Raw genomic sequence first — 26,494 nt, forward strand, 5'->3', positions numbered from 1 at the left:
TTCACCTCAATTTCTGCCTAATGTGCAGGGACGATCTTGTAAGAGTGTGTCTGCACAGAACGAACGGAGGGTTGGTTAGAGAAGGCACAGCTTTCCCTCAAATTATCATGAGGTTTTGGGGATGCAGGGTCATCATCCACACATGAGTTACTGCCCCTTACCTTATCCCCATGTCCCAACAGATGTCTACAGACGAGCTGGTGTTTATTCCCAGGCGACCATTCGTCTCAACACGTTTTTGCTAAGGAAACATAATCAGGTTATCCCAGGTGGAGTTAAGGTTGCTTCCAGGCAGCTGCTAACATTTAAACACACGAGAAGGTCTCAGCCATAACAAAAGAGGCCAGGATGGAAAAAAAAAAAAGGGAAATAAATCAGTTAAGTAATCAAACTCTCGCAGAAGTAGGAAGGGACAAATAAGAGAGCTAAAGTAGATGCTCCCTAAAGACCAATTTAGTGAAGTTCAGCTTCTGCTAAAAGGACATTAAATACTCTGTATATTGAATATTTTTCCTCCCTCAGAAAGCAAGCATGGAAAAATATCAAGCAAATTATGGCCAAATTATGCAAAAATTACAAATAAACAGATGCCCACAGTGTTTCATGAAATGTGTGAAATGAATATGACACATCTTAGAAAACGTTTACATTTTGTGCTGAAAATAAACATCTCACCATCAGATGCAAATTAACAGCTATTTTAGCCTTAAATATCCCTAGTGGGACAAAACATATATCTGGAGTTTTTCTGTTATGCGAAATGCTATTTTGAAGATGATTGTGGGGTATTACAGAAAAAAAAGAAACAACAACTGTATGTATTTTAGCATTTTAGTTTAATTTCATCAGTTTTTAACAGTGGTTGTTAAGTTTGGTAACTTGTAACAACATTATTTTTACGTATTCATTTGATAAATCTGCTTTGCTGAGCTTTCACCACCAGTAGTCATAATAATAATAATTCATTTCTTAAATTTACTGAAACAGAATATTCCTTTTCAGTATAATACATCCTGTCAGAAACAGAATTTTTTTATTTGCTAAGGATAATCATTTGAAGAGTCGTAAAATTTGTATTCACTTATTTGCTGAAAGGCACACATCATTGTCATTATTTGGAGAAATATGATATAAATGTATATCTTCAAGTGCTTTTAATCACCTCTCAGAGGACTAAATATTATATTTGCAAGTGTAGAGCAGTAAATACACAGCAAGTATGAAAGATGGTGTCATAGTAATGTTTTAAACTTTTTCACATCCTGCACATAAAAAACGCAAGGCACAGTTAAAGCATTTCACATTTCACAGTTCAGTAAACTGAGACAAGGAAATTTTTAAGGGCTTTGCCCATAACTGCAAAACAGCCACACCAATGCAGAGAATAAAATCTGTCTTTCAGGCACACAGCTCTCTTTTTCTTTTTATGATTTAATAATAATATTTTAAGGAGGATATCATCTTACAGACTCTTAGCCTAGCAGTGTTAGACTAAAAAAAATAGAAAAAAGATCCTATTAGTAATTATGCAGTTATGTAGCAATTCAGGCTTGGCTGTGTGAGTCAGGTTAAATAGGATGTGTAACAATATCCCTGCTTTTTGTTGTGTGAAGAGGATGTTTTATTATCAGCTGAGATAGAATCTGGCCTCAGCTTCTCATTGACCTGAATTCACCTGATATGACAGTAAATCCTAATCCCCTCGGCAGAGCTCAGTGGCTTTTCTTCACTTCTTTTTTTTTTTCTGGATAAGGGCAGACAAACCCAACCATGGCTCCCTTGCTCTGCCGTGACCCACGGCTGCCTGTTTTGCACCTCCATGGCCATGGACCCACAACATGGCAGCCGGCTAAACCCTGCTGAGACCTGCCTGCGTCCATGTCCTGAGCATCGGGCACAAATTCCTAGCTGCAGATTTGCTCTTGGGCAGAAACACTCCCGCAGCCCAAGGAGCAGCATCACCCCGAGCGGTAGGGACATGCTAGAGGAAAAAAGGGGCTTTTTAGTTTTGGGAACACCCCGCACCTTGTGCCGGTCTGATACAGGGATGGCTGCATCCCTATTTATAAACACTGCGGGAATTTCATCTGACGAGAGCCAGCACGAACAGGTTTTCGTTTAACAGCAAAGGATTTGTTTGGCTTCCTCTGTTGAAAACTTTGCTTTAGCAGAGGGGTTGGGTGGGGGGAACCAGATGGTCCCATGAATATTGTAGTGATGGACAAGTCCCGTGGGGGGACTGTGAAGCTGGCTGAGTGTAAACAGCCACCCACACCGTGCTGGCAGCGCTCGCTGAAGTGTTTGGTCTGCGTTGCCTTGCCAGTGCTGCGTCAAAGCGCTCGTGGATCCGTGCATCCACCTTTGGCTTTAATGTGCAGAATCTCCTTGATCTCAGTAGCCAGATTCACCCGATATCCGCCCCCAGATCTCTGAAAATGGAAAGCCGCCTTTCACATGGGTGATCCGTTTCTCAGTGGCAGAGCCATTAGCTGTAGATGAAGTCTCTCTGCTTGTACTTAATCAACAAGGCAAGTGCAACGAGACTACCCTTTCATTTGATTTCCATTTACAAGGTCAAGGAGATTCAGGGGGAAAGCACTAATAAGCCTACAAGGAAAAGCAGATAAGAAATTTCGGAAGAAAAGGAACAAAGGCCACTCAGCCCTCGGTTCATCCTCTGCTGAGACCATCCCCTGTTCGGGGACATGCTGGCCATCGCCAGCGCACAAGTCAGTCAGGACTACCACTGGTTTATTCCTCTCTAAATTACTTATGCACAATTGGATCCCGTGCCTTGCCTCTTCCATCTCCCAAATCATCCAGACCTGACTCACAAAATTTTGTTTGTGTCCATAAAGTGCACCCATGTATAACAGATGCTACAGTGGTAAGAGCGTTTGGATTTTGTTTTTATTACAGTTTGAATTGCAAGGTACATAAGGTCCTAATCCTTTTGCATTGTCCAAATGCTTTCCCCCTTCAAAAGCCTTCTCTTTAACCATAGGGCTGTACTGTAGTGGCCTGGGCTTTGAAGGCAGGTAGGAGCTTCCACGTTCCTGTGGTTACTGACTCTGTGCAGACCTGTTAGCAGAGGTGAGACAACCCTGCACCTGGATCCAGGCAGCCTCCTCACCTTCCCGACAGCCCCAAGGACTCTGAGACTAATTCTTCCCATTGAGCTGGGTTTTTTTCTGCTCAAATTTTCCATTTATTCCCTGAGTTGTTGTTCTGACTTGACAGGGATTATTTTCAGATGTGCCTTATTTTTAAGAACTTTAATCCCATTAACTGTCAATGAAAGAAATTCATGCTTGTGATGGAGATTTAGGTAAACCTTGAATTTTTTGTTTTCTTTCTGAAACCCTTACTTCTAAATATATTGAAATAGTAAAAAGAGAGTTTAGCACACACGTAGTCATCTACAGTATCCACCTTTCTTTATTCCTAGAAGTTCAGCTTTTAAGTCCACAATTCCTGTCTAACATGGAGCACACAACTTCAATAAAGGCTTTTCTTAGTGAGAGTGATGTATTTGTTACCTCTTTTCTAGTGGGAATAAGCCCAGTCAGTGGTCACATATTTTCCTTATAACTTCAACATTGGATGAGTCATAACCCGAAATTTATTCTTAGAATTTCTGCTCTTTGGTTTTCCACAGATTTTATGGGATGCTATTACAGACCTTCCCACAGGCATTCATTATACTCCATTACTCGTGGAATAGTCTGCAAATAATGGCTTATTCAGAGTTGCCCTTAACATTTCATCTAACCACTGCCTGTGTTAACTGGGAAGCTGAGCCCTCCTAGCACAGTCTAGGTCTGAGTGGTTTGAAGCTGAGGTTTGAAGTCAGGTTTCTGGTACAGACCATTGTGATGTTGTTCCCTAGAATATTTGGTGGACAGAAGTAACGCAGCAGAAGAAATACCATTTAGTGATCACTTTTCTTGGTCTAATTCTCCTTAAAATTTTAGTTTCCTTGATATGAGCTGGATCTCTTTCAGAGGTAACAACCATCGCTGTGTTCTCCAGAAGACTGTCTCTCCTGCTTGGAGACTTTATGAGCAACTATTCCACTCCTGCCTGGGTCCCTGGGTCCCTGCCACCTTATTGTTAATCCAGGACACAGCAATCTGCAAAGCCTGATGTTGTTCTGCACCTTGGGTCCCAAGATCTGTCAGCTGACAGAGTGTTTTATAGCAGCTGCCCCAAAATGTTTAATTATATTAGCCAGAACATGCAGTCTTCCCAAAAGAGACCTCTCCATCATAATGAAGTGTCCTGCTGATTTTGTTTCAGTCCTGAAGCAAACATTTCTGTAACTGGGATCCTTCCCCTCAGAAACTGGCCAAGCGGACTGTCTTCTGGTCATCCCCGAGGTTTCCTTTATTACAGATTTTCATTGTTTTAAATTTCTAAGGGACAATGCATCCATTGGTTTATCACATACGATAACCAATTAAAGACACATCCTCTGAGTTTGTGATATTAACAGCTCTGCTGTGTTTTATGTTGCTCACTGTTTGATGGATGCCCATCATAAATTTGGGCTCCTCAGTCAGAATCCGCAGGGGTTTGCCCACAAAAGCAGCTCCACTCCACTTCTCGATGCCCAGTTTCAAACACTGCCACATCCCATGCTAAGCCCACTCTTCCCCTGGCCAGAGAGCTGGCTGCGCTGCCACCAGCCAGGGTACTTGGCTGCAGTAAATCACCAGCTAGAAGACAGTAACAACCTCCTCCACCTCCTCCTGACCTGGGACATTTTCTGTTGTTAAGAGGATTTGGATGAACATCTGCCATCCAGGGATTTTCTCCGGAAAAAAAAAAGAAATTAACTCTGGCAGATCATTTTTTCTTCCTCATCGGGGTCTGGCGGTGTGGGCTGAGCTGTGCTGTGAGCTGCTCACACAGTGCTGGCAGGGCTCACTGTCAGATGGGTGGCTGCAATGCACCAGTGAGTAGATTCAGGGTGCACCATCACTTCCATTTGCTGGCTGCAATCAGAGCTGCTCCATTAAATGTAGCTCAGGAGCCAGGGTAAAAGCATTAAGCCTTACAGCACTGCATTAAGATTCTTCCTTCAGAAAGATTTTGGTCTGAACCAGTTTTTTTGCCTCAGCTCTCCTTTGTAATTTGCACTTCAGTGAACAAGCTGGAGACCAAAGTTAATAGAGAAAGAGATCCCAGATTCCCAGCTGCGTACGTATCTTCTCTGACTGCTGCAGGATCAGTATCTGAAACCTTTATCCAGCTTCAGATCACCTCACCAGGACAGCTGGGGTGAGGAGGGTAGGACAGGGAGTGTGGGTATTGATCGCACAGAGCCACACGCTTACGGTGGAGGTACAATTGTGCTGGCAAAATCCTGTGCCATGGTTCTGGTACAAAGGCTGTTAAGAGGCAAGAACGGTGTTTTTGCCTTTGACACACAAAATCCTGATTGCCCATTAGACACCACGTGGATAGAAAAGGAAGCAGAACCATTCACAGAGAGGTGACCCCACTGCCCTGCTATGGAACAGGGGAGATTTCAGAAGTCCAAACTTTTCCACTTTTCCACTTATGATCAATGTGAGACAAGCAGCCGTCAAATGCTGCAGTGGCTCTCTGCTGCATAGTTTTTAATTTAGTAACGCATTTCAAATCAAGTGCAAGCATTCACAATCAAAAGAAAGACAATCAGCTGCCAAATAACTCTCTGCATTAGTCCTCAGCCAGCTTTGCTGGATGGCATAGAACAGCCTTCAGCCATCAGACTGATCGTCTTGTTTAAACATTAACGAATTGCAAAAAAATTCATCATCACCTTGTTTCCCAGGTGATGTGTTTGCCAGAACAGGTCCTGGGGAAGGTGTTGGTTCTCAGGAGAAGTCAACACTTGGTTCAAGGTGAGGATTGACCCTCCAAAGGAATGTTCTTCAACCATGCCTGAAAAATGTTTATTTTAGCTGCATTTCTTCAGTCAGCGAATAGGAATGTTTGTTATCAAGGCAGCGTATTTACTTGCTCAGCATCCGTTGCCTTCAGTGGGGGCCAGGGATGCAGGGAACACTGCTGATTTTCTTGAGTTATAGTGTTTCCTTCAACCACTGCTCAGGTGGGTCTTGAACCTGACATGGCCCCAGTCTCCAAGCACCTCCAAGCACCTCCAAGCACCATTTTTTCCTTCAGGAACCCCCTGCACTGCAAGTTCTGCTTTTTGACAAGCAGATATTCCTCCACCCTGACATAGTTCAGCTCCTCTGGATCATATCCAGCCATGATCAGGGCCATCAGGATCTCCACAGCAGGACTGTGCAGCCTATAGGCATAGACTACAATCCTGCCTATGGTGTCTGAGATGATATAGGTGACCTGGGAACAGCCTCTTGCACCTCTGTGCTCCCCAGGAAACACAGCGGTTGCCACCACTTTCTTCTGAAATGTGGTGATGGTGACACTGCTCCTACTCTGTGGACCACTAGCTTGCAGTAGACAGCTCTGAGACACACGCAGCTTGTTAGCCAAGGAGCTGCCAATGCAGTAACAATGTGCTTGGATGTGCTGCCCCAAACCCTTCCACGTCACCAGCTGGCAGAGCCATCAGAGCATGCTGTAAAGTCACCTGGTCACCAAGTGTTTTGGTCCTGCAGTGCTAAGGCAGAGGCAGCCGCAACCACACACAGCAAGGGGACAAAGCATGAAGGGCTTTGTCCTTTGCACTGTGAAACTCAGAATAACTTCAGTATATCTTTAGTATAGATCTACCTGCTGATAGTCTGTCTCCTTGTGGTCTTGCCTCATCTGGGCTTTTTCAGAGGTGCCCTGGAGACTTATGCTCCTTCCTGATCCCTTCCATCCTTAAATCTTTCCTGACTCAAAGAAATGAACAGAGATCTGTTCACGGACAAGCCTAAAACAAAAATCTGAAGCCCAGAGGCCAATACAGCCTTCAAAGACCTGGTCCACGTGCTGCCAGCTGCTGGACTGATTAATTCTCAGATGTTATTCCTTAACAGCAGTGAAAATCATTTCACTCTAGCTGATCAATGTTTCCAACCCTTCAGCACTGATTGCTATTAGATTTTAAATGCTTAATATCTGATCCTGCTGTCCTTTCATATCGTAACTCCTTTAGGCCTCAACAAGAATTTTGCCAGCAAAAGGACCATAGCCTGTGGTTGTTCCTGGGAATATTCTTGCTCACTGAAGTCTCTACATCTGGAAAGTAGATAAAATAAGTGAAAAAAAAAAAATCCTGGACCTGTGAGCATTATTAATTATTGCTATTTACACTGGCACCCAGATAAAGGAAAAGGCAATATAATAGTTGGCCCTTCTGGTGGCAATATCAGTAGAGCCAAGAACAACTGATGTGTTTTCTAGGCCAGATTTGCAAGCATATAGTGAGCTGGGTACAGGGAGAAGAAAACCGTTCTCTCCTATTCAGCCCAGCACTAAACATAGTCACTGAAACTGTCTTTTGAGGACCCCATAGTAGAAGATCTAATGAAGTCAAGTTAAAAGGAAGAACCCATTTTTCTTAACAATGTCAGAGTGGTAACTCTCTAGAGCAAACTGTGAAGACAAGCAGTAGGTTCTCCCTTCTGAAATTTTCAGATCAAGACTGCACTCTTTTCTGTAAGTTATCCTTTAGTTAGATGCCAGATCTTGACCCAGTAACGAAGGAAGTAGCTGTGCTACACAAGGTGAGTCTCGGTAACAGGCTGATCCTTTCAGATAACGCTTGGAAAAGCAGAGAGTGAAAGAGATGATATTCTGCAAAGGAAGCATGGGTAGGATAGGTAACCTGCAAAGAGATTGTAGCCATGCTTTAGCAGTCCCTCTGCTCTCACAGCTTTCTGAGTATAAACAGTACCTGGAGAGAGCCTCCTCCCTACACATCCTCAGTCCCATTGCACTCAGGAGGGTTAGCGGAGTTAAGACATCAGAATACTGTTGTATCGTTGGTGGCACATAGCTAGGACACGTGTATCCTAAGCTGCTTATGCCTGGCCATTGCTTACGTGCAGGGGATATGTGAGCAGTGAGGTTGGGAAAGAAAGATGTGGGTCTGGTCAAATGAGAGTATGACTATATTGCAGGAAGCAATGCAGTAGGGAGCGATGCAAGCTCATGGGCAGAAGATGGGAAAATTAGGTTTCACCAATGGATAGTTTGTGGCACCTGAGACAGCTAATATGGGGGATGGGGGTATCTCTATTGCATAGAATACCAGGTCAACATCAGCTGCCATACGGGCACTTTAAAATCTGCTTCTACGTTGCATACTATTTCTACCCAGTTACCAAACTCATTGTCTCTCTGTCTCTATTCTAGGCTTGATAGTCTACTTAGGAATGATGGTGGGGGCTGTCATGCTGGGCGGCCTCGCTGATAAACTGGGAAGAAAGAAATGTCTCATCATATCACTTGCAATCAATGCTGCCTTCGCATTCCTCTCCTCCTTCGTCCAGGGATATGGATTTTTCCTCTTCTGCCGCCTTATCTCGGGCCTTGGGTGGGTAACTGGTGAATTCGTCCCATGTCCTGGAGGAGTCCTGTCACAGCTCGGCAGTTTGGGTGTGCAGGGTGGGAGAAGGAAGGCTGCTCTGGAGATGCACCTCTGGCACCGAGGCAGGACAGCACTGCTGTTTAGCCATGTGTGGTTGCGTTACCTCACTCTTAAAGTGTTAGCAGTAAGAAAGTTTGGTCATTGACATTCTTCTGGTACTGCCCAAATTGTGCAGAAAGGCAAATGAAACTGATGAACGTCCACCTCATTTTACAATCCTTACTGCCAGGGCCTCCAATGAGACCTTCAGCAGTTCCCATCACCTGCCTGTATTTTGCCTCCCTAAAATGAGTGATCACAAAATAACAACAGAGAAGATGTCTAGGTGAAGAGCAGGGCACTACACTGGCTTTATATAAACTGTAGAGGAAATTCAGCTTTCAGAGCATGAGAAGTATCTTGTCTATCTTTGATGTCTAAGACCAGTCCAGCCAAAGAGAGATTTGCATTTCCCCTACAAGTCTCACTTTTGTGCAGCGCGTCTGTGAGTGTGACCTTCCCTCTTCATATGTGCAATTCTAACTACAAAGACATTGAAAAAGACTCTTATTCTTCCCATGTGCTGTTTTTTCTCCTCAGTATTGGGGGATCCCTCCCCATCGTGTTTGCCTATTTCTCTGAATTCCTATCTCGTGAGAAGAGGGGGGAACACCTGAGCTGGCTTTGCATGTTCTGGATGATCGGTGGCATTTTTGCTTCAGCAATGGCTTGGAGCATCATCCCACATTACGGTAACTGTTTTGTGCTATTGACTTTTGACAACACCACATTCCTGCATCACTACACTACCCCAAAAGCCCACACAGGTAACATTAGTCAGTCCTTACACATCCCAGCATAAACAACACTGATAAATAATAGATACCTGAAGTGCACGCAGAAGGTCTATAAACTGACTGCATGGTTGATTGACTGATACTAAGGCTGTAAATAGGACAGATGAGGGCTGCTTTGCATAAAAGCTTCAAATACACCCCTTGAATTACACTGCCAGAGCCTGAGCTCTTAATCTAAATGTCAGAGCATTCAGGGAAAACTGGACTGAGATTATATTGCAAAAATTGATCCAGTTATCAAAAAAAAGTAACTTTAATCAGGGAATTACTGGGTGCTATGAATGATAGCAGTAAGCACAGCACACACTCTTTTCCTTAGCCAAGTGTCAACACTCTGGGGGCTGTGTATCTGGTGACACATCTCCCCAGCATGTGAGGCTGGAGTCACATCTGACTTCACCTAATTGGGTTGAGGAATGGCATGGGTTCCCTGCCCAGCGCTGGAAGTGGAAGAGAAAAAGTAGGTGGGTGGACTCTGAAACATATTCGTGCTCTGAGGAGCAAAAATCTGCATGTCACATGGTATTCCTCGTAACTTATGTGTATATCTTAGGAAAACATCAGAAACAAGTATCTGCTGGAAAAGATTAATTCCCTCAGTATCCAGTGACACCAGCTGTCGTGGTTTAATCCCAGCTGGCAACTGAGCCCCACCCAGCCGCTCGCTCAGTCCCCCCCGGTGGGATGGGGGAGAGAATCGGAAGAGTAAAAGTGAGAAAACTCATGGGTTGAGATAAAGACAGTTTAATAGGGAAAGCAAAAGCCGCACACGCAAGCAAAGCAAAACAAGGGATTCATTCACTCCTTCCCACGGGCAGGCAGGTGTTCAGCCATCCCCAGGAAAGCAGGGCTCCATCACGCCTAACGGTGACTTGGGAAGACAAACGCCATCGCTCCGAACGTCCCCCCCTTCCTTCTTCTTCCCCCAGCTTTATGTGCTGAGCATGACGCCATATGGTGTGGGATATCCCTTGGGTCAGTTGGGGTCAGCTGTCCTGGCTGTGTCCCCTCCCAGCTTCTTGTGCCCCCCCAGCCTGCTCGCTGGTGGGGTGGGGTGAGGAGCAGAGAAGGCCTTGACTCTGTGTCAGCACTGCTCAGCAGTGACGGAAACATCCCTGGGTTATCAACACTGTTTCCAGCACAAATCCAAAACACAGCCCCATACTAGCTTCTGTGAAGGAAATTAACTCCATCCCAGCCAAAACCAGCACACCAGCTGTTTGCAAAATCCTGTTGGAGGAAAGTAGGACAGGCCACAAAGACCATGAAGAAAAACACTGACATTTACCTATCTATCAATTCATTTTTACCATGTTTAAAGTACACTCAGTATAAAGAAATGTTCACGCTTTTGATTGATATGATAGAGACTGTTGGAACAAATAGGCAACCTTACTGCATAGCGGTGTCAGGCTGAAATAATTCTATTGTCTGCAACTACATTTGCTTTAAAAAGCACTTATGTATTTACATTACATTTATTTTTCAGATGACTTTTTGATGTTGTGTTTTTATAGTTTCTCTTTTTGATTTCCCATGTTGCCCTACTATTTTGGAACTTCGGGAAATGAGTAGAACGCCGTGACTGACTCAGATGAGACCTCTGCAAAAGCCATTGCTTTATGATTTCCTTATTATGTGAATAAAAGTGTTTATAGAAAAAAAATTAATTAAACATTCTTTCTGAGATTTGAGTCTAGGGAAAGTAAATGGAGCAATGTAAGAACGATGCTGTACTTTCTAGTCCTTAGCAGGGGAATACCTGACCTGGTCAGACATCAGGAAAAAAGCAGGAGAGCGGGAATCTCAAATGCAGGATTAGGATCTTGATTCTTCTAAGTTTGAATCCCAGCTCAGATTTTGTAGGTCTGGAAAAGAATAAACTTGCTTTCCTAGCTCGCTTCCATAAGAAGTGAAATACATGTGTGAGGTACGAGGTGGAAAGGAGCCGTCTCTAACGTGCCTCTCAGATCAGAGACAATTTAGCCTTTGTAAACTTTTTGCAACATCACTGAGCTGCAATAAATTATGGCCCTGATTCCTCTACCCTTTCCCAGCCTTACTTGCCTACAGCTGCATGGAGCTATTCTTATCACTAGGTGATTTCTAAACTCAAAGATAAAAGGAGGTTTTTAAAAGGCAGAGCTCGAGCAAGAATGTTCCATTTTCTGTAATGAACATGAGCTCACTTGCTGTTATCTACTGAGCATGCTATTGAGCCTCTAAGAGCCGTCATTACTAAGAATAGCAAACTTTCAACCTGTCCCGTGTCATACAGAGCTGTAAAGTTCAGAGCTGCTTTAGGAGAGAAGAACTCAGAATGCCTGGTCAGTTTTTTTTACTTTGTGGCTCTTGCTGTTTCCAGGCTGGGGGTTCAGTATGGGAACCAAGTACCACTTCCACAGCTGGAGAGTCTTTGTACTTGTCTGCTCTCTGCCCTGTATCGCCTCCCTGGTGGCACTGAAATTCATGCCTGAAAGCCCGCGTTTTTTGCTGGAGGTAAGACGATTCATCTGAATGTTGCAGTCTGATATTAGCAGAGGATAGCTGGTCCCTAATGTGTCACCGTTTGTCTTTCTTTGTCCCATCAAACACGTATAGCAGAAACTCAGAGGCAAAACCACTCCCACATGTCTACCCTAGCTCCACAGATCGCTTAAACCCCAAAGACTACAGACTACGGGGTCAATCAACGATGGTTAGTCTTTCACTGCCAAACGTGGTACAGAAAGAAGGTGGTGAGTGCTGGGAATTGTATAAGTACAGCAAAGGCATTTTGAAAACATCTCACAGAGTTTGGGCATGTCACTACTGAATCCTGGTGGAAGAGCAAAGGATGGAGTACATTTTACTGAGTAAAATACATAAACCTCAGAAATCTTAAGCAAGTATTCTTTATTCCCATTTCACAGATGTGAAATGTGGCAATACCTAGCTCAAGTTAACCCTGCAAGTCCTTAGCAGAGGTGGGATTAGAGCCCAGGTCTCCTTATCTATCTCCTCTTCTTTTGTCTGATTTTAAAGCTCTGTTCCTGACTCTGCTCCTGCCTCAGACAGTTTTAGGGTAACTCCTTTCTTCAGCACAGAGATGCTGCCCTCTGTGAATACAAGCCGTGCTTTCAGCTCTTTGCGTTTAATGCAGCCAGTGCTGTATCTGTGCTTCTCCACTATATTGGACCCCTAGAATTGGTTTCTCTATGCTTTGGTAAATTACAGAGCTGGGAACTCCAACATTTGTTTTCCTTTTCTTTGGTGTTTTCAGATAGGTAAACATGATGAAGCCTGGATGATCCTCAAGCAAGTTCATGACACCAACATGCGGGCCAAGGGTGAGCCAGAGAGGGTGTTTACGGTGAGTTTAACAAAGCCACCAGCATGTAAAAAGAAAGGTTGGACATACCTTCCTTGGTGCAGCACAGCACTAGTTTATTCCTCCTTGAGACTCTTTCAACGTGACCTCCTCCAGCAATCGGAAAAAGGACTCTGAGATACGTTTTGTGCATTTAATGTAAGATGCCAGTCTGTTTTTCCAAGAATTAGTCAATCCTGTGAATTGCAGTGAGTACTCTTCATTCCTGGTGTTACTCTACAGTTTATAGACCAGTGATTTTCCAATTACATACACATTTAATTGGTCTGCTGTAAGAGACTAAAACCAAGTAAGAGAGATATTAGTCATGTGGGAGATCTGAGTCACTCCTTTCTCCATTCTGGCTTCTAATCAAACTCTGATTAAACTTCATGTACCTTCTAATGAGCTTCCCAAACTCCACCTGCCTCATACCCAATCTTTAATCTCTCCAAGGGAAAGTGGGATGAGTGGCTATTACTCATTAGTCTGCTGCTTGTTGTGAAAAAGGTCACACCAGTGGACTTCATTAATAGTAAAATCAGGTAAAAGGTGTATGCTGGGGTTAGTTGCAAATTATTATAATTCAGTTGTAAACTCCCAGTGAGCCAGCCAGGGAATAGCTCTTGATTTATGCTTTTAAAGATGAAAGGACACGCACTCTTAAAGGATGGAGAAAAGGAGATAAAGTTGTGTGTAAAACATGTCTTTTTGAACAAGAAGGAGAGCAAGGCTTCATGTTCAGAAGGGTTGTCACGAAACAGGGCCCCTCAGGAATGAACCTTCAAGAAAATTAAAGATTAGTATCAGTGCATGACAATTGTGTGCAGGTTCAGGTAGGAACTTAAGGAGCATACGTTATTTTTAGGCTACCGACCTTTTGACTATTGTGAACCTTAATAGCAAAGGCAAGAGGGACTGTCTCTCTAAATCCCTACCTGGCTTTGCTGTAATGCCGAGCTGGGCTGGCCAGTCCCGCTGTGTGGTGGGGGGAAAAGAGGACTGAAACTCAAAAAAAAAAAAAAAAAAAAAGACCTCAAAGTAGGGCACTGTGAGAGTCTGAGCTGAGTAGGAGAATGAAGGAGTAGCTGTACAGCACCCGTTAGTGCTCATTACTCCATCTAACAGTGTCATGACTGCTACAGCATGAGCTGATCTCAGTATCGCACCTCGAGGTACGGCGCGCTGGCTGAATCAAGATTTACTGACATCCGTTGGCACGGGCGGACGATCAGTGCGGCTGGTGTAGCACAAACTGTCAGATTTTGTGTTTTTCTGATAGGCCAGAACTTGTCAGTTTGCGGTGAGTCAGCTGGTACCGGGACAGTTCCCAGATCTGACATTTAAACGGTGCCAGCAAGAGGAACACAGAGACTCCACAGCTGAGCCGAGGCGCTCATTCATACTCAGAAATTTATTCAGTAAATTTTCACCTCCTTCTCGTGTTTACAAACAGATCGTGGTTTCCTTGAATATGTCCTTTATTTAAAGGTACTGAGCAAATATTTTCTGGGACCTATTTTTAAGGTTTCTTGAGCAGTCTGGTTCAGGTGTGTGGTGTTGAAAAATCAGCGTGCTTCGGTGGAGCAAATTGATTGCATGGTGTGGGCTCACTTGATGACAGGATGCATTTTCAGATTCAAAGATTCCCATCTACATGTTCATTTGTCATAGAAGTTCTGCCAGTGGTACTTAAAAGGTGCTGAATGAGAAATATTCGTGCCAGTTGTCTTTGAAGAAACAGATCCTGAGGGCACAGTTTGATGCGGATACAAGTGGCTGACCATGGAGATACTTTTTACGATAATTGCCTAGTCCTGATTTCTAGCGGGAATCTAAGGGATAGAGAAATAAGGTAGTGCACAGGCACATTAGCCAATAAATGAAAGATTGAAGTGGATTTGATGCACTTAAAATTTTCGGGGAAGAGGGGGGAGAGAGAGAGAGAGAGAGAGAAAGGATGGAGGGATGGAGGAAAGGAAGGAAGGAGTGCAGGCTTCTTTCTGTAATAAAATAACTTGCTGTAATTAAATCAGTTAGCTCAATTGCTAGTGATAACATTCAAGGAAAAGATAGTAAGGGATATCAGGTGGAAACATTGCCCAGAAGACAGTGGAATTTAAAATCCACCCAAGATCAATTCTGGAAACTTCAGTCCAGTATTTTTTTTCTCCTTTTTTTTTCTTTTCCAGGTTTCTTATATCAAAACTCCAAAGCAAGTAGATGAATTTATTGAAATCCAGAGCTCAACAGGGACCTGGTATCAGCGGTGGCTGGTCAGAATCACTACCACTTTCAAACAGGTAAAGAGAAGAAAAAATACCAGGGGCTTTTGAGCTTTGGGCTCTAGTGCCTCATTGCTTCAGGTCATCGTGTCTTGAAAACCTGACTCTCACTCAAAAAAAATCTGCTGGTGTTTGCGAAGGGCTGTAATCTGATTGCATTTTCTACGCAAATGTGTGCATCCGCAAACTGCCCGGCCCCCAAATGCCCCTGTGAGCTGGTAGTCCAGCTGTGCTAATGGCAGAGCTTCCAGGATGAGCTACAGCCCCAAGCACTCGACTCTCCTTCTGGGCAGATAAATATTGATCCCCTCTCCCCCAAGCCTAAGTGAATTTATCACCCACAGTGGATTCAGAAGAGTGTTTGCTCCTTGCTCCTGCTGAGACTGAGTTTCTAACAATGTTATATTGTCTCTTCAGCTAATTTAACCTTTCGCACATGCCATGCTGCTTACCTATGCCCATGCAGAACTTTGTGGAAAATCTTGCTGGATCTTCTAGACTAGGAGGGTGAGCTTAAAGTAAAGGAGAGTCTTTATTAATTAATAGCAATGCAGGTGCTATATACTATTACTGTATTTATGTGGCGAGTTAAAAGCGTGAAGAGTTACGTCCCCTCATGTTCCTGGCAGTATTTCCTGCAGCAGGTCAAGAAGAGCAGATCTTGGTCTCCCTCCTGCTCTGCTTGGCTTCATCCCTACCTGAGTTCATCTTAGCCCTCCTAAAATGCCAGCTGTGTTTGGGTTTTTGCTCTTCAGTGAGCTTTGGAGCTCGGTTTGAAAGCACCCCTGAGACCATACATATATTTGAAAAGACAAAATTGTCAGGGGGTCTGAGAACAGGCTCATATCCACACTTACTGATATAACCTGAGAGACACTGCATCATCCCAGCCCAGTCCTTGTCATGCACTCCAGCTCATTACAGAGAGTTCAGATCAAGTACCCTGGCACATAGCTGAATAAGTGATCTTTTTGTAAGCCATTTATCTCAATAAATATAATTTTCAACAAACGCTCAATATAAGCCACACATCTGACCTTCCCCCAATGAGCCCTTTTTACTGACATTAAATTTATGATGCACTCAGAAATTAATCTGTCAAGTGTTTGCTAGGGTTTCCTTGCAGCTAATTTCTTCTTGTGAATTTGTAGGTCTGGGACAATGTGCTATATTGTTTAACAGCCCAGTACAGGATGAACACACTGATGCTGGCTGTGGTTTGGTTTACAATGGCCTTAAGGTACGGTACTTCTTTGACTTTTTCAGGAAACCAGAGGGCCCTCAGAGTTTGAATAATTATTTACACATTTAAATAAACTATTACAAAATTAATCCTGGTCTTATTTTAACAAGTCTTTGTGTATTAAGCCTTGCTCTCCTACAAACTGTTGATCAATCTGATTGCTTATATGAGAGTGCAAGTGCTTTGAACAAATCAGGACTTGAGAAGTGGTCAGCAGGGCAGCAGTATATCGACTTTCTCACCTCTAGATATTTCATTTGACCTTGTCCACACAAAAAACCCCACAACCCTACCTGATTCTCAGCTGTTCCTTAGTCTAGATAAAAACTATTCAGGTGAGCCTAAATCTAAACTACAGGGAAGTTTTGTCTAACTCTCACTTAAACCTCTCACAGAAATCTGCCTTCTGGGGGAGTTTCCAAATTTCTTGCTACTCTGCTGGTCTCTTGGGCAGCAAGGATAGCGCATTGGTGTATTTCCCAGCCAAGGAGTCAATGTCACTAAAACTTAAACGAATTGTTGTGCTTTAAGTGAACAAAAATGGATCAACATGCTTCTGAGAGGAGCTGAGTGTTTAGAGTAGGGAGGCATTTTGCTCAGTCCTGTGTCAGAGCTGAGCAAGAATTTGTATTAGAAATGTATTTGCATTTGCATTAGGAATTGAACAAGTTTACAAGTTATGAAGCAGATCATTGGAAAAGCACTGTGATATTTGCAGTGCCAGGATCTTGCATCCCTAATGTATTTCTCCCATCCTGCTATAGTTACTATGGCCTTATTGTCTGGTTCCCTGATATGATCCGGTATCTCCAAGAAGAGGCATATGAATCCCGAGTGAAGATCTTTGATGAGGAAGAAGTGTCACACTTCACCTTTAATTTCACCCTGGAAAACCAGATCCATAGAAATGGGGAATACAGGAATGATAAGTAAGTGAACAGAACTTGGTTCGATGCATGTGAACTGAAATACATTCCTAGAAATCTCTTTCTTTCTTTCTTTCTTTTTCCACCAACTTGAAAATCTCTGTTGTTCTTTGGGACACTCAGTCTCTCAAATCCCAAAAGCAGTTTTCCACAGACCAAATATCCTTTTTCTCCTGCTTTTCACACACTCTGCCTCAGCCACTCACGTCTCCAGACCCAAGGGGATGCATGTGAGGAGCCCTGCTTCCAGCAGCCCCTTGCTGGGAGCAGGGCGGTGGGCGCCCACCCACTGCGCTGGGCAGCTCTGGATGCAGAGGTGGCTTCTCTTTCCTTAGCACACGCTGACATCTACTGGTCTTGGGCAGCAGAGACCATCACTTGTAATGAAACTGCTCTGCTCCTGCATTTCCAAAATAAAAAACTATTTTCCCTTGAAGTCCTCGCTATGACTTACTCCGTCCTGCAGCCTGTTAGTGCGAGCTGTGTCATGGCCAGCTGTACTGGTGTGCTTCTGCCACACCAGCTGGCATCTCCCCACAAAATGAGTGTGTCACCTTCTCTTTTAGTGCTTTGAAGTCAGTGAAGTTACTCTAGCAGAATATCATTGCTTTCCTCCCTTTCCTCCCCTATTCAGGCTGGGCCTGGTGGTTTTTCTTCTGCATCCAGCCTGGACCCCAATCACTCTATGTTCCACAGCAATATAAATCCTAGTGATTTGTAGCAGGCCGTTACTACTTTTCTAAATCCCAATAAAATGGGTGGAAAAATACCCCTATGTAAATTCTGTGGAGATCCCGTTGCCCCAGATAGACTAGACAGGGTGTTGCTCCAGCTACCTCGCACTATGTGGGGAGGTCCCACTGGACGTTCAATGTTACACAAAACACTCATTGTTTTAATCTTCACGGGTGAAACTATACCTCATTGCCCAGCCAGGTTGTTCCTCTCCCCTCAGAAACTATTTGTCTCCATTTCCTTGGCGTATATCTGATAGACATTGGTTGGGGACCCCAGTATGTGTCCCCATGTCCTTCCACAGACCTCCCCTGCAGTAAGGAGCTGTGCTTGGTGGTGCAAACCTAGCCCCATAATTCCTATTGCCCTGCCTGTCGAGCAGCCAAAGTCTGGTGAAAAGTGGATGGTGGTCAAATGTAGGGATTGGGGACCCTTTTCTTATGCCCAGAGGAGACACTCAGTTTTCACTAACTTCATTGAGAACTGAGGATGCTCAGCACCTTGCAGGATGAAGACATAAAACTGTGATGTACATCACTATTCTCCTGCCTTGGTCCTCTCCAATTCAATAACTCAAAACTGATCAAGCTACATTCCAGTAGTACTCAGTAATACTCAGAGCATATCTCAATATGATTGATAGCTGCATTTTCCCGCCAGCCCTTGGCTGTGAGTTAAAACTCCATTGAACACCAGCACATTGCTATATGACTTTTAAAGATGGATGTTAAGAAAGCAAACTGTAGGAAAAGGGCTTCTAACAGCCTTTGGGAGTAAATACATCACAGGCTATTACTGAGCAAATGCAGAACAGCTTAAGTTTTGCTGTAACCTGTGAGACCTTCTACATGGAGCAAAAGACTTGAATAGTCTTCTTGTGGTATTTTGAGCATTAATAATATCTGTTAGTAGCTTTGGCTAAGAAGCCCTGCAGTGCTCATTTAATGGTGTAAACAGCTATCATGCGCGACTGTGTTGTAAGTGCTCCATTCAATTAAATTTCTGGGTATATGTTAGAAGGCTTTTTATGTGGTGACGGTTGTGGCCTCCTTAACTAGAGCAATAATGCTTGCTCTTAATAGCTCCTTGCATCTTCCAAACATGCCTATGCATTAACTAATACATCTTCTCAGTGTCCCTGCAAAATTTCACAGGTAAATCAATATTGTGTCATCCTTCAGGCAGGCAGGTCAGACATGCCAAGCTTCCCATCAGAGGAGGAATCAATCACCTGACACAGTTGATTATTTTTAGCGTAATCTGTTTTCATTACATGATAAGCAATAGTCCTCGAACAGAGATGGTTACAAGCAGAACTGAGATAATCTCCCCACTCTCTCTAGAAACTCTACTGCATTTTTGCTTAAAAAAAAATCACTTTGAGTTTAAACAACTGTCAGAAGCCTTTCACTAAATGGCTGAATGGGCTCCCGATAATGTCTGTTTGTATTTATGCTGGAGGAAGGGGCAGAATAAGGCAGGCAGCAAGGTCAGCTCACAAAGAAAATGCCATGCACTGGGTGAAATTATGTCTTCTTCAGATGGACTAGTACTGAAAGTGAGAGGATTTGTGTCCACTCAGCCTTAGAAGCACACTTTCTTAGATGTGACTATTTTGAGGACTAGAAAAACTGCCAGAAATCCTAAAAGGTCCATCTCTCTTAAAAAAACCCTCTTCAAATCCATCTCTCCTACTAAAATACAAAATATGTAAGCATGGAGTTGGAAAGACGGTTATGCATTCAAGCAACACCTTTTCTGTAAATGACCCTAGAAATTGCCATTAGTGCTCTGCCTCTTGAAAGAGCCATTACATGCTATATGGTGTAGAAAATACCTTAAAGCACAGAGTGAAGTTCTGTTTCCTGCCCCACAGATTTATCGGCATGAAATTCAAGGAAGTGAGATTTGAGGATTCATTATTTGAGGAATGCTACTTTGAAGATGTGACATTCAGCGAGACCTTCTTCGAAAACTGCACCATCATCTCCACTGTCTTTCACAACACTGGTAATGGGATTCCTGCTATGGTTTCATCTCTGTAATTAGAAACTATTCTCAGATTCTGGGAGAAAGGATGATAGGGATCTGTGTGTTTGTGTGTGTGCTGGGTAATGAGAGTGATGGTGGAAAAAAATAGGGTGATGCATTTGGAAGGAGGCTTCAGGTTGCTCCATCAGCATTTTTAACCACATGGCTTCTGGTGTCATTGGCTGCTGCATGGGAAATGCAAAAGTCTGTGCTCAGACCTTGGCAGGTTAAAGTAATGGCAAAATACCTAGCACTTTAACAGCTCGATTGAAAAAATTTGGCTTAAAATACAATTTTAACCGACCTATGGTTGATTAAGCGGTAAAATGTTAATTCATTTATCCCGAAAAAGCTTTTCATTCCTACTCTATTAGAGAACAAACCATAATGCCATGAAAGCAAGAGCCTGCATTGCCCATCCTTGTGGCACGGGGATACTGGTCCAGGTGATGCCACAAGTAAAAGGAGTGCATGAGCTTACACCCACCAGGTGCCAAGCATGCAGCTGGAGTCTGCCACTGAAATAAAAACATCCTGGCCATTTCCATTCGATGAGGAGTTCCTCTCAGATCTTTGATTTGGTTTTGAACCTGACTCCTGTTGCTGATGTATGGAGGGAGATTAGCCAAGCAGGATCAAGACTTTGCCTCTTTCCCTCGTAGATCTCTACGAACACATATTCATCAACTGCAGGCTCATAAACAGCACATTTCTGAAGGAGAAGGAAGGCTGTCACCTGGACTTCGAGGAGGAAAATGATTTCCTGATCTACCTGGTCAGCTTTCTGGGCAGCCTGTCTGTGCTGCCAGGCAACATCATCTCTGCATTACTCATGGACAAAATAGGGAGGATAAAGATGATCGGTGAGTGGGGATGATGGGTGCATGACACAGGTCGTGGGTGGGAGATCAACTCTGCAAAGAGCCAAGGTCAGTGTGAAGGTCTTGCTGCATCTGCACACACTAACGCAAGCCGAGATGGCTCAGGTGGGGATGAGTCTTTCTCATATCAAATGGAGCAGAAGGGTAAAAAGACTCCAGGGTGAGGCAAGTGACCTGCTCTGTGGCAGTGGGCAAGTTACCTGCTCCCCGCCTCCTCACCCTGCTTTTCTGTGTATCTGTGACATCCACCTTTTTTATTTTGGCTTTTATGTCAAAGCCTGTATGTTTATCCAGCTCTCAGCACAACAGGGTCGGAGCTGAAGCAAAGACCTCTTGATGCTGTTGAGTTGATGCTGATGTCCATAGCGCTCTGTATAAATAAATAAACACTTTGCCTGTAGCAATGAATATTCACAAGATTGTTTGATGTGGCTGCTTGACAGCCGAGGAGTTCCCTCTTTTGGTTTTCTGATTTTCAAATGATTTTACAAACAGATTCAGAGAGCATATGGTAGATTAACTGACTATGTCACAGCCAAGCAAGATGCTACCCTTTAGCGTTATGGGAATAAGTTATCACCTTATCAGCTTTATGATCACTCCGCGAATTTCTGGTGTTGTTTCCTCCAGGGTTCAGCCCTTGCTGTCCAGGTACTATGAGAATCATGCCTCGAGGGACAGCCAAGTGAGTTTAATAAAATCAGGGATGTGGCTCAGGGGTAAGGGATGACTTACTCTCTTGAGCTCACCTATCTGTCTCTTCTGAGAACAGAGGGAAGTTTAATTAGCATAGCCTCACCGTCAGGCAGGTCAAGGTAAGCAAGATAACCCCCACCGGTGTGTCAGGAATGAATGCTGGGGGGGAAAATGAGCGTTCATGTAGTGAATTTGGAAAAGACCCAAACAAACCAGAGGGTCTGCGGGAAAGAAATTAAATAAAGCTGAATGAGAGTCAGATTGTCCACCCTGCAAACATGTCAGCATTTCAGCATTTTCATCTGGAATTGAGATGACAGCTGGAATCCTAAAGGCTTATTTCTTCTGCAGAATGAAAAGTACAGGACAAAAATTAGTAACAACATGTTGAAACATTTCACTGTGGAATTTTCAATTGAAACAGCCTTCTGGCATCCCACCCGTATCACTCTGTTGAACATATTATTTCTGGTCAGCTTAACATGAAATCTGAATTTCGCTTTTGCGTTATGTGCCTCGCTGGGACTTCAGTTCAGTTTTATCACGTGCCACTAAACCCCCTCCTGTGCCAAGTGTCAGATCTCCTGGTGCACACACGGTGACCCTAATGCTGCACTGTACCTCTTCAGCAGAGGGAATATCCATACTGCACAGTGGAGGATGTAGTTTGGCCAGGTACCTTGGAGGAGAAGTGGATATGGAGTCCTGCACGGCAGCTTTTAATAGGCAGGGTACCGCAGTGGCAAATGCAATATAACATCCAAAATAAAGGATTTTAGTTCCAGATCAGCATCCAAATTATTTTGGATGGTGTCAAATTGATTCAAAAAACCCCAAACAAACAAAAATATAGTTTGGTTTCATGGTAGTAAATGGAGATATTTCAGCAACAACAGAACTTTCCAGTGAAAGATACTTTGATTTGGGAAAAATTGCATCTTTCAGGTGAAAATTCCCAATGGGGGAGAAGGCAGTGATGTAGCCATTAATATTTCTGAATCTGAACTGTGCCTAACTGAGCATGAATGCTCTCACTTTCTCCCTCAGTGGTGTTCATAAAATTATGGCTCCTGTGCAAATGTGCCATGAAATCTAATGATGTTCTTATAATTAAAAGAGACCTCAAGTGCTTCATACAATTGACTGTACATTATCCTAATTGAGACTAGAAACGTGTCAAGTGATTTCAATATGATATGAAATGCACCAGCTCTTCACTCAAAACTCAAGTTGAAAAACCTTCACAACGATTCTTCCTCCTCATTGACTTTCATGTTTACTTGCCTCTGCTCTTCCTGGGTCCATCTGGATGACTGAGATGCTGGAAACCTGCCTGGAAAAGCCTGTCTTCAGAGTCTCTGTAGAGCAGGACTATCAGGAAGATCAGATGGTCATTGAGAACATTTTCAGGCTGGTTTCCATCATCAGAGAATGACAGATAGGCAGCATCAAGGTATTTTTGAATTGTTGCAGATTTAATTCGTTTTGGGGTGAAACACCATCACTTGAAAGTCATCTTTATCAACAAATCTGTTTGCTCAGCTGTGGACAGGGGAAACTGGTGCCAACATTTTTCTCTTGGTTTACCCCCATAGGTGGCTCAATGTTGATCTCGGCAGTGTGCTGCTTCTTTCTCTTTTTCGGCAACAGCGAGTCGGCAATGATTGGCTGGCAGTGCCTTTTCTGCGGGGCCAGCATTGCCGCCTGGAATGCCCTGGATGTGATCACCGTGGAGCTCTACCCCACTGACAAAAGGTGCTCAGAATATTTCTCCTTTTAGTCTCCACCCTCTGACTTTGGCCTCAGTTCCTGATGGAAAAAGTCAATGCTCACTCTAGATACATGTAGATGGGGGAGGTGTATTTTTTTTTATTTTCACCAGTCCTTAAGGGCTGGGTAGTCCTGCAGCTATACTGGATCAGCAGAGACATTTGCAAGCATAATTCTGCATGCACAGTGGCTTGTACTCAGGGAGTCGCGTGGGTGTATGGAAATTACAGGGAGATGAAATACGGAGTCTGTCATTTCCATGGATGTGCATGGAGGTCTGGCCTTTCAGACTGTATCCCCCAGCCTCTTGCCATAGCTCATCACTGTGACAGCCTTCTCCTCCCCAAGCTGGAGACAACCACGTGCACAGGAAACTTTGGGAGAATGTGCTGCAGGTGAAATCTTTCCTTACGACATCATTATAGGCCTTTTTTGCCTTTTTCAGGCTGTTGGGTGAAGCCAGAAGGGAAGGAGAAGGACTGTGTTTTGAAGGCAGTGTGCTTTTAGCTGCTGTGCGAAGCAGGATTTGGAGGAGAGCCCGGCTTGTTTCTCTGGTGACAACCCACTCCAGCCAGTGCTTGGAAGGGCTTTGACAAGCTCTAGAGCAGGTTGTGTCCTGCTGTCTTTGGGGAGGGCAAAGGCTGTCCTCTAGGGCTAGGAAGAAGCTGAGATGACAAGGAGAAATGAGTACACACAGACACTCTCCTCATTCACACAGATATGCAAAACAGCGACATCTATTTATCTATTTATTTATTCTGCCTGGCTTTACTTGCTAGAAGCGTAGCCTGGGCAACATAAGAGCATTCACAAAATTACCCATCCACATCTTCTGTAGTTATGCCGAGAACCTCCCTCCTAACCATTGCTTTCTGCTTTGCTTCCCCGCAGGGCAACGGCCTTTGGCATCCTCAATGGGCTTTGCAAGTTTGGTGCCATCCTGGGGAACTCAATCTTTGCCTCCTTCGTAGGGATAACCAAAGTGGTTCCCATCCTTCTGGCTTCCTCTGCTCTGGTTGGAGGTGGCCTGCTCGCTTTGCGCCTGCCAGAGACTCGAGAACAGGTCCTGATGTGAGCAACTGAGGCCAGGGGGAACAGGGGCGGGCAGATGTAGAAGAAGAAAAAAAAAGAGCCATGTTTGGAAAAATCGAAATATCCATTTCTATACTGTTCTGTCGATACCTCAAAGAGAGAGGGCGGAGGGAAAGAAGAGCCCAAAGGGATAAAAACAAAACCCCTAGTTTCTGACCCTTTTACAGCCACAACTGGTGCATGCAGCTACCACACACCCCTTGCAGAGCTTGGGTTTAACCTTGCCTACGCTGGGAGTCTACCCTGTCCCTCTCCATCCCAGTGTAATGGCACAGGACGCGAACAGTGGCTTCGTGCATGTGGGTGCCTGCGTGGGTGCGAGCGTGTCCGATGGGAGAACAGATCCTGACCCCCTTATGCCTTTGCTGAGCTGTGAGATACTGCCTGCCTTGCCCAGCACTCCTCGGCAATTCCTATCAGCTGTGCTCAGACACGAGGGCATCTGAAGGGGAGGCAGGTAACAAACCTACTGCAGGTGAGCTCCAGCAACAGGGACAAGAGCTACAAATGTGGGAGTGACCCTAGCTGTCTTGATTTTGGGGTCACGCCTGAACTGCCTGAAAGAGTGAGAGTCTCCTGATTTCTGGAGGATATGAGGGTGGGTGCTCGGCACTCTCAGAAGAATCAGGGTTTCAAAGCCCTATACTGTCTTCACTTGGACATAGAGAATTGCTAGGCACCTTCTTGGTCTGGGAGAGAAATATATACATAATTTTATATATATATATATATGTATTTACACACACTTGCAAACATATATACACAGATTGAAGTGATCAGCTATTGAAATTTATAATTTTTAATTTCTGCACCCTTAAGAAGATCTTAAGAGAGACACCAAAAACTAATCCCACTAATTCAAGATTATGTGGAGTCACGACCAACTTAGTGACACTTCATTCTTTATATCCAGACACTGAATATTTAAATGTATTGATGGCTGGGAATATATATTTCTATGATGATTAAGAATTGTTTTCCTACAACTTTCACAGAGGAGAAATTGATATGATGTTGGAGCATTCCACAAACCAAATGTGTACATATTATCCAGTGTAAATAGGGGACTTTTTGTCTAATACCTAGAGTATGATAAGAGTGAATTTACCAGCATTTTAGCCATATTATTTAAAGAATATGATGCTTGATTTTCTTATATACTTGGGTCTCATTGAAACACTGTAATCACAGTTACTTAAAGCCATTTAAGTTGTTACACAGGGAATGCACGCAGCAAGCTTTCACTGTACAGAACATTAAATTCTCCACTAAGTGGCACAGTTAATTTTGATATCCTGTAAAGACCCTTTTTGAAATTCATATGCCCTTTTGATCATAAGACTTAAGTCCTGTTGCACCTAGAAGCAAAGTGAGTCGTGTATTTTTGGATATACTTTCTTGGGAAGCAAGAATGAAAGGCATACTGTTGAATAACACACCAATGCTCACAATTGACTAGATAGCGCTAATTAAACCCTTTCAACAAGCTCAGCAATAGACCGGAATTGATCAGAAACTGTCACATAATGCAGGGAATTTGTCTCACCAGGATATTTTATGACATTAAAAATTCTTTTGTACTTTTGCTAATGATCTTCCTATTTACCTTTCTTTGGATCCCTCTTTTTTTTTTTTCTTTTTTTTTTTTCTTTTTTTTTTTTTTTTTAAGAAGAACATGCAGGGCTAGGCTGAAATCCAGCAGGACTGAAGTCTAACACCTCTGCCTTCAGCTGTGCAGAGGCAGCCTACACTAACGGCTCACGCAGGGGCCAGCCCCACGTAACTGTGGGAGTCAGTGTCGGTGCTGCTGCTGAGGACAGATGGAGGACAGAGAGCGTGGTTAGATCACAAGAAGCAAATCCTTGCCAATGAGGCAAAACCCTCTAATGAGCATCACTTTTATCATTGTGTCAATCAGGGATAAACACTTACAGAGCAGCTAGGCTACAATGGGCTATTTGGGATTTTTGAGATTTATTCTGAGGTTTATGAAATTGATAAAATCACAAGCTGCTGTAATAACTGAGCTTATTATGCCTCATTTCTTCATTTTATAGGTAGCTTAGGGCCTTCTTTTGATTTGTCTTCAAAAC

General features: G+C 43.7%; 1 protein-coding gene across 5 annotated transcripts in view; it reads left to right on the forward strand.

Moving 5' to 3' along the window:
- The window catches only part of SV2B (synaptic vesicle glycoprotein 2B), a 66,289-nt gene extending 40,603 nt beyond the window's left edge, over positions 1-25,686 (forward strand). For all 5 annotated transcript variants that reach the window (XM_076347963.1, XM_076347964.1, XM_076347962.1 and 2 more), the window contains 11 exons: positions 8,323-8,503; positions 9,137-9,288; positions 11,759-11,892; positions 12,656-12,745; positions 14,935-15,045; positions 16,179-16,267; positions 17,035-17,199; positions 19,808-19,941; positions 20,625-20,825; positions 23,135-23,294; positions 24,201-25,686. In XM_076347963.1, the coding sequence (XP_076204078.1) occupies positions 8,323-8,503; positions 9,137-9,288; positions 11,759-11,892; positions 12,656-12,745; positions 14,935-15,045; positions 16,179-16,267; positions 17,035-17,199; positions 19,808-19,941; positions 20,625-20,825; positions 23,135-23,294; positions 24,201-24,384 (1,601 nt within the window). In that variant the 3' untranslated portion in view covers positions 24,385-25,686. The remainder of the gene's footprint in view (positions 1-8,322; positions 8,504-9,136; positions 9,289-11,758; positions 11,893-12,655; positions 12,746-14,934; positions 15,046-16,178; positions 16,268-17,034; positions 17,200-19,807; positions 19,942-20,624; positions 20,826-23,134; positions 23,295-24,200) is intronic.
- The last annotated feature ends 808 nt before the right edge of the window (positions 25,687-26,494 follow it).

This window comes from Aptenodytes patagonicus, chromosome 10 (assembly GCF_965638725.1).
Source record: "Aptenodytes patagonicus chromosome 10, bAptPat1.pri.cur, whole genome shotgun sequence".
Lineage (NCBI taxonomy): Eukaryota > Metazoa > Chordata > Aves > Sphenisciformes > Spheniscidae > Aptenodytes > Aptenodytes patagonicus.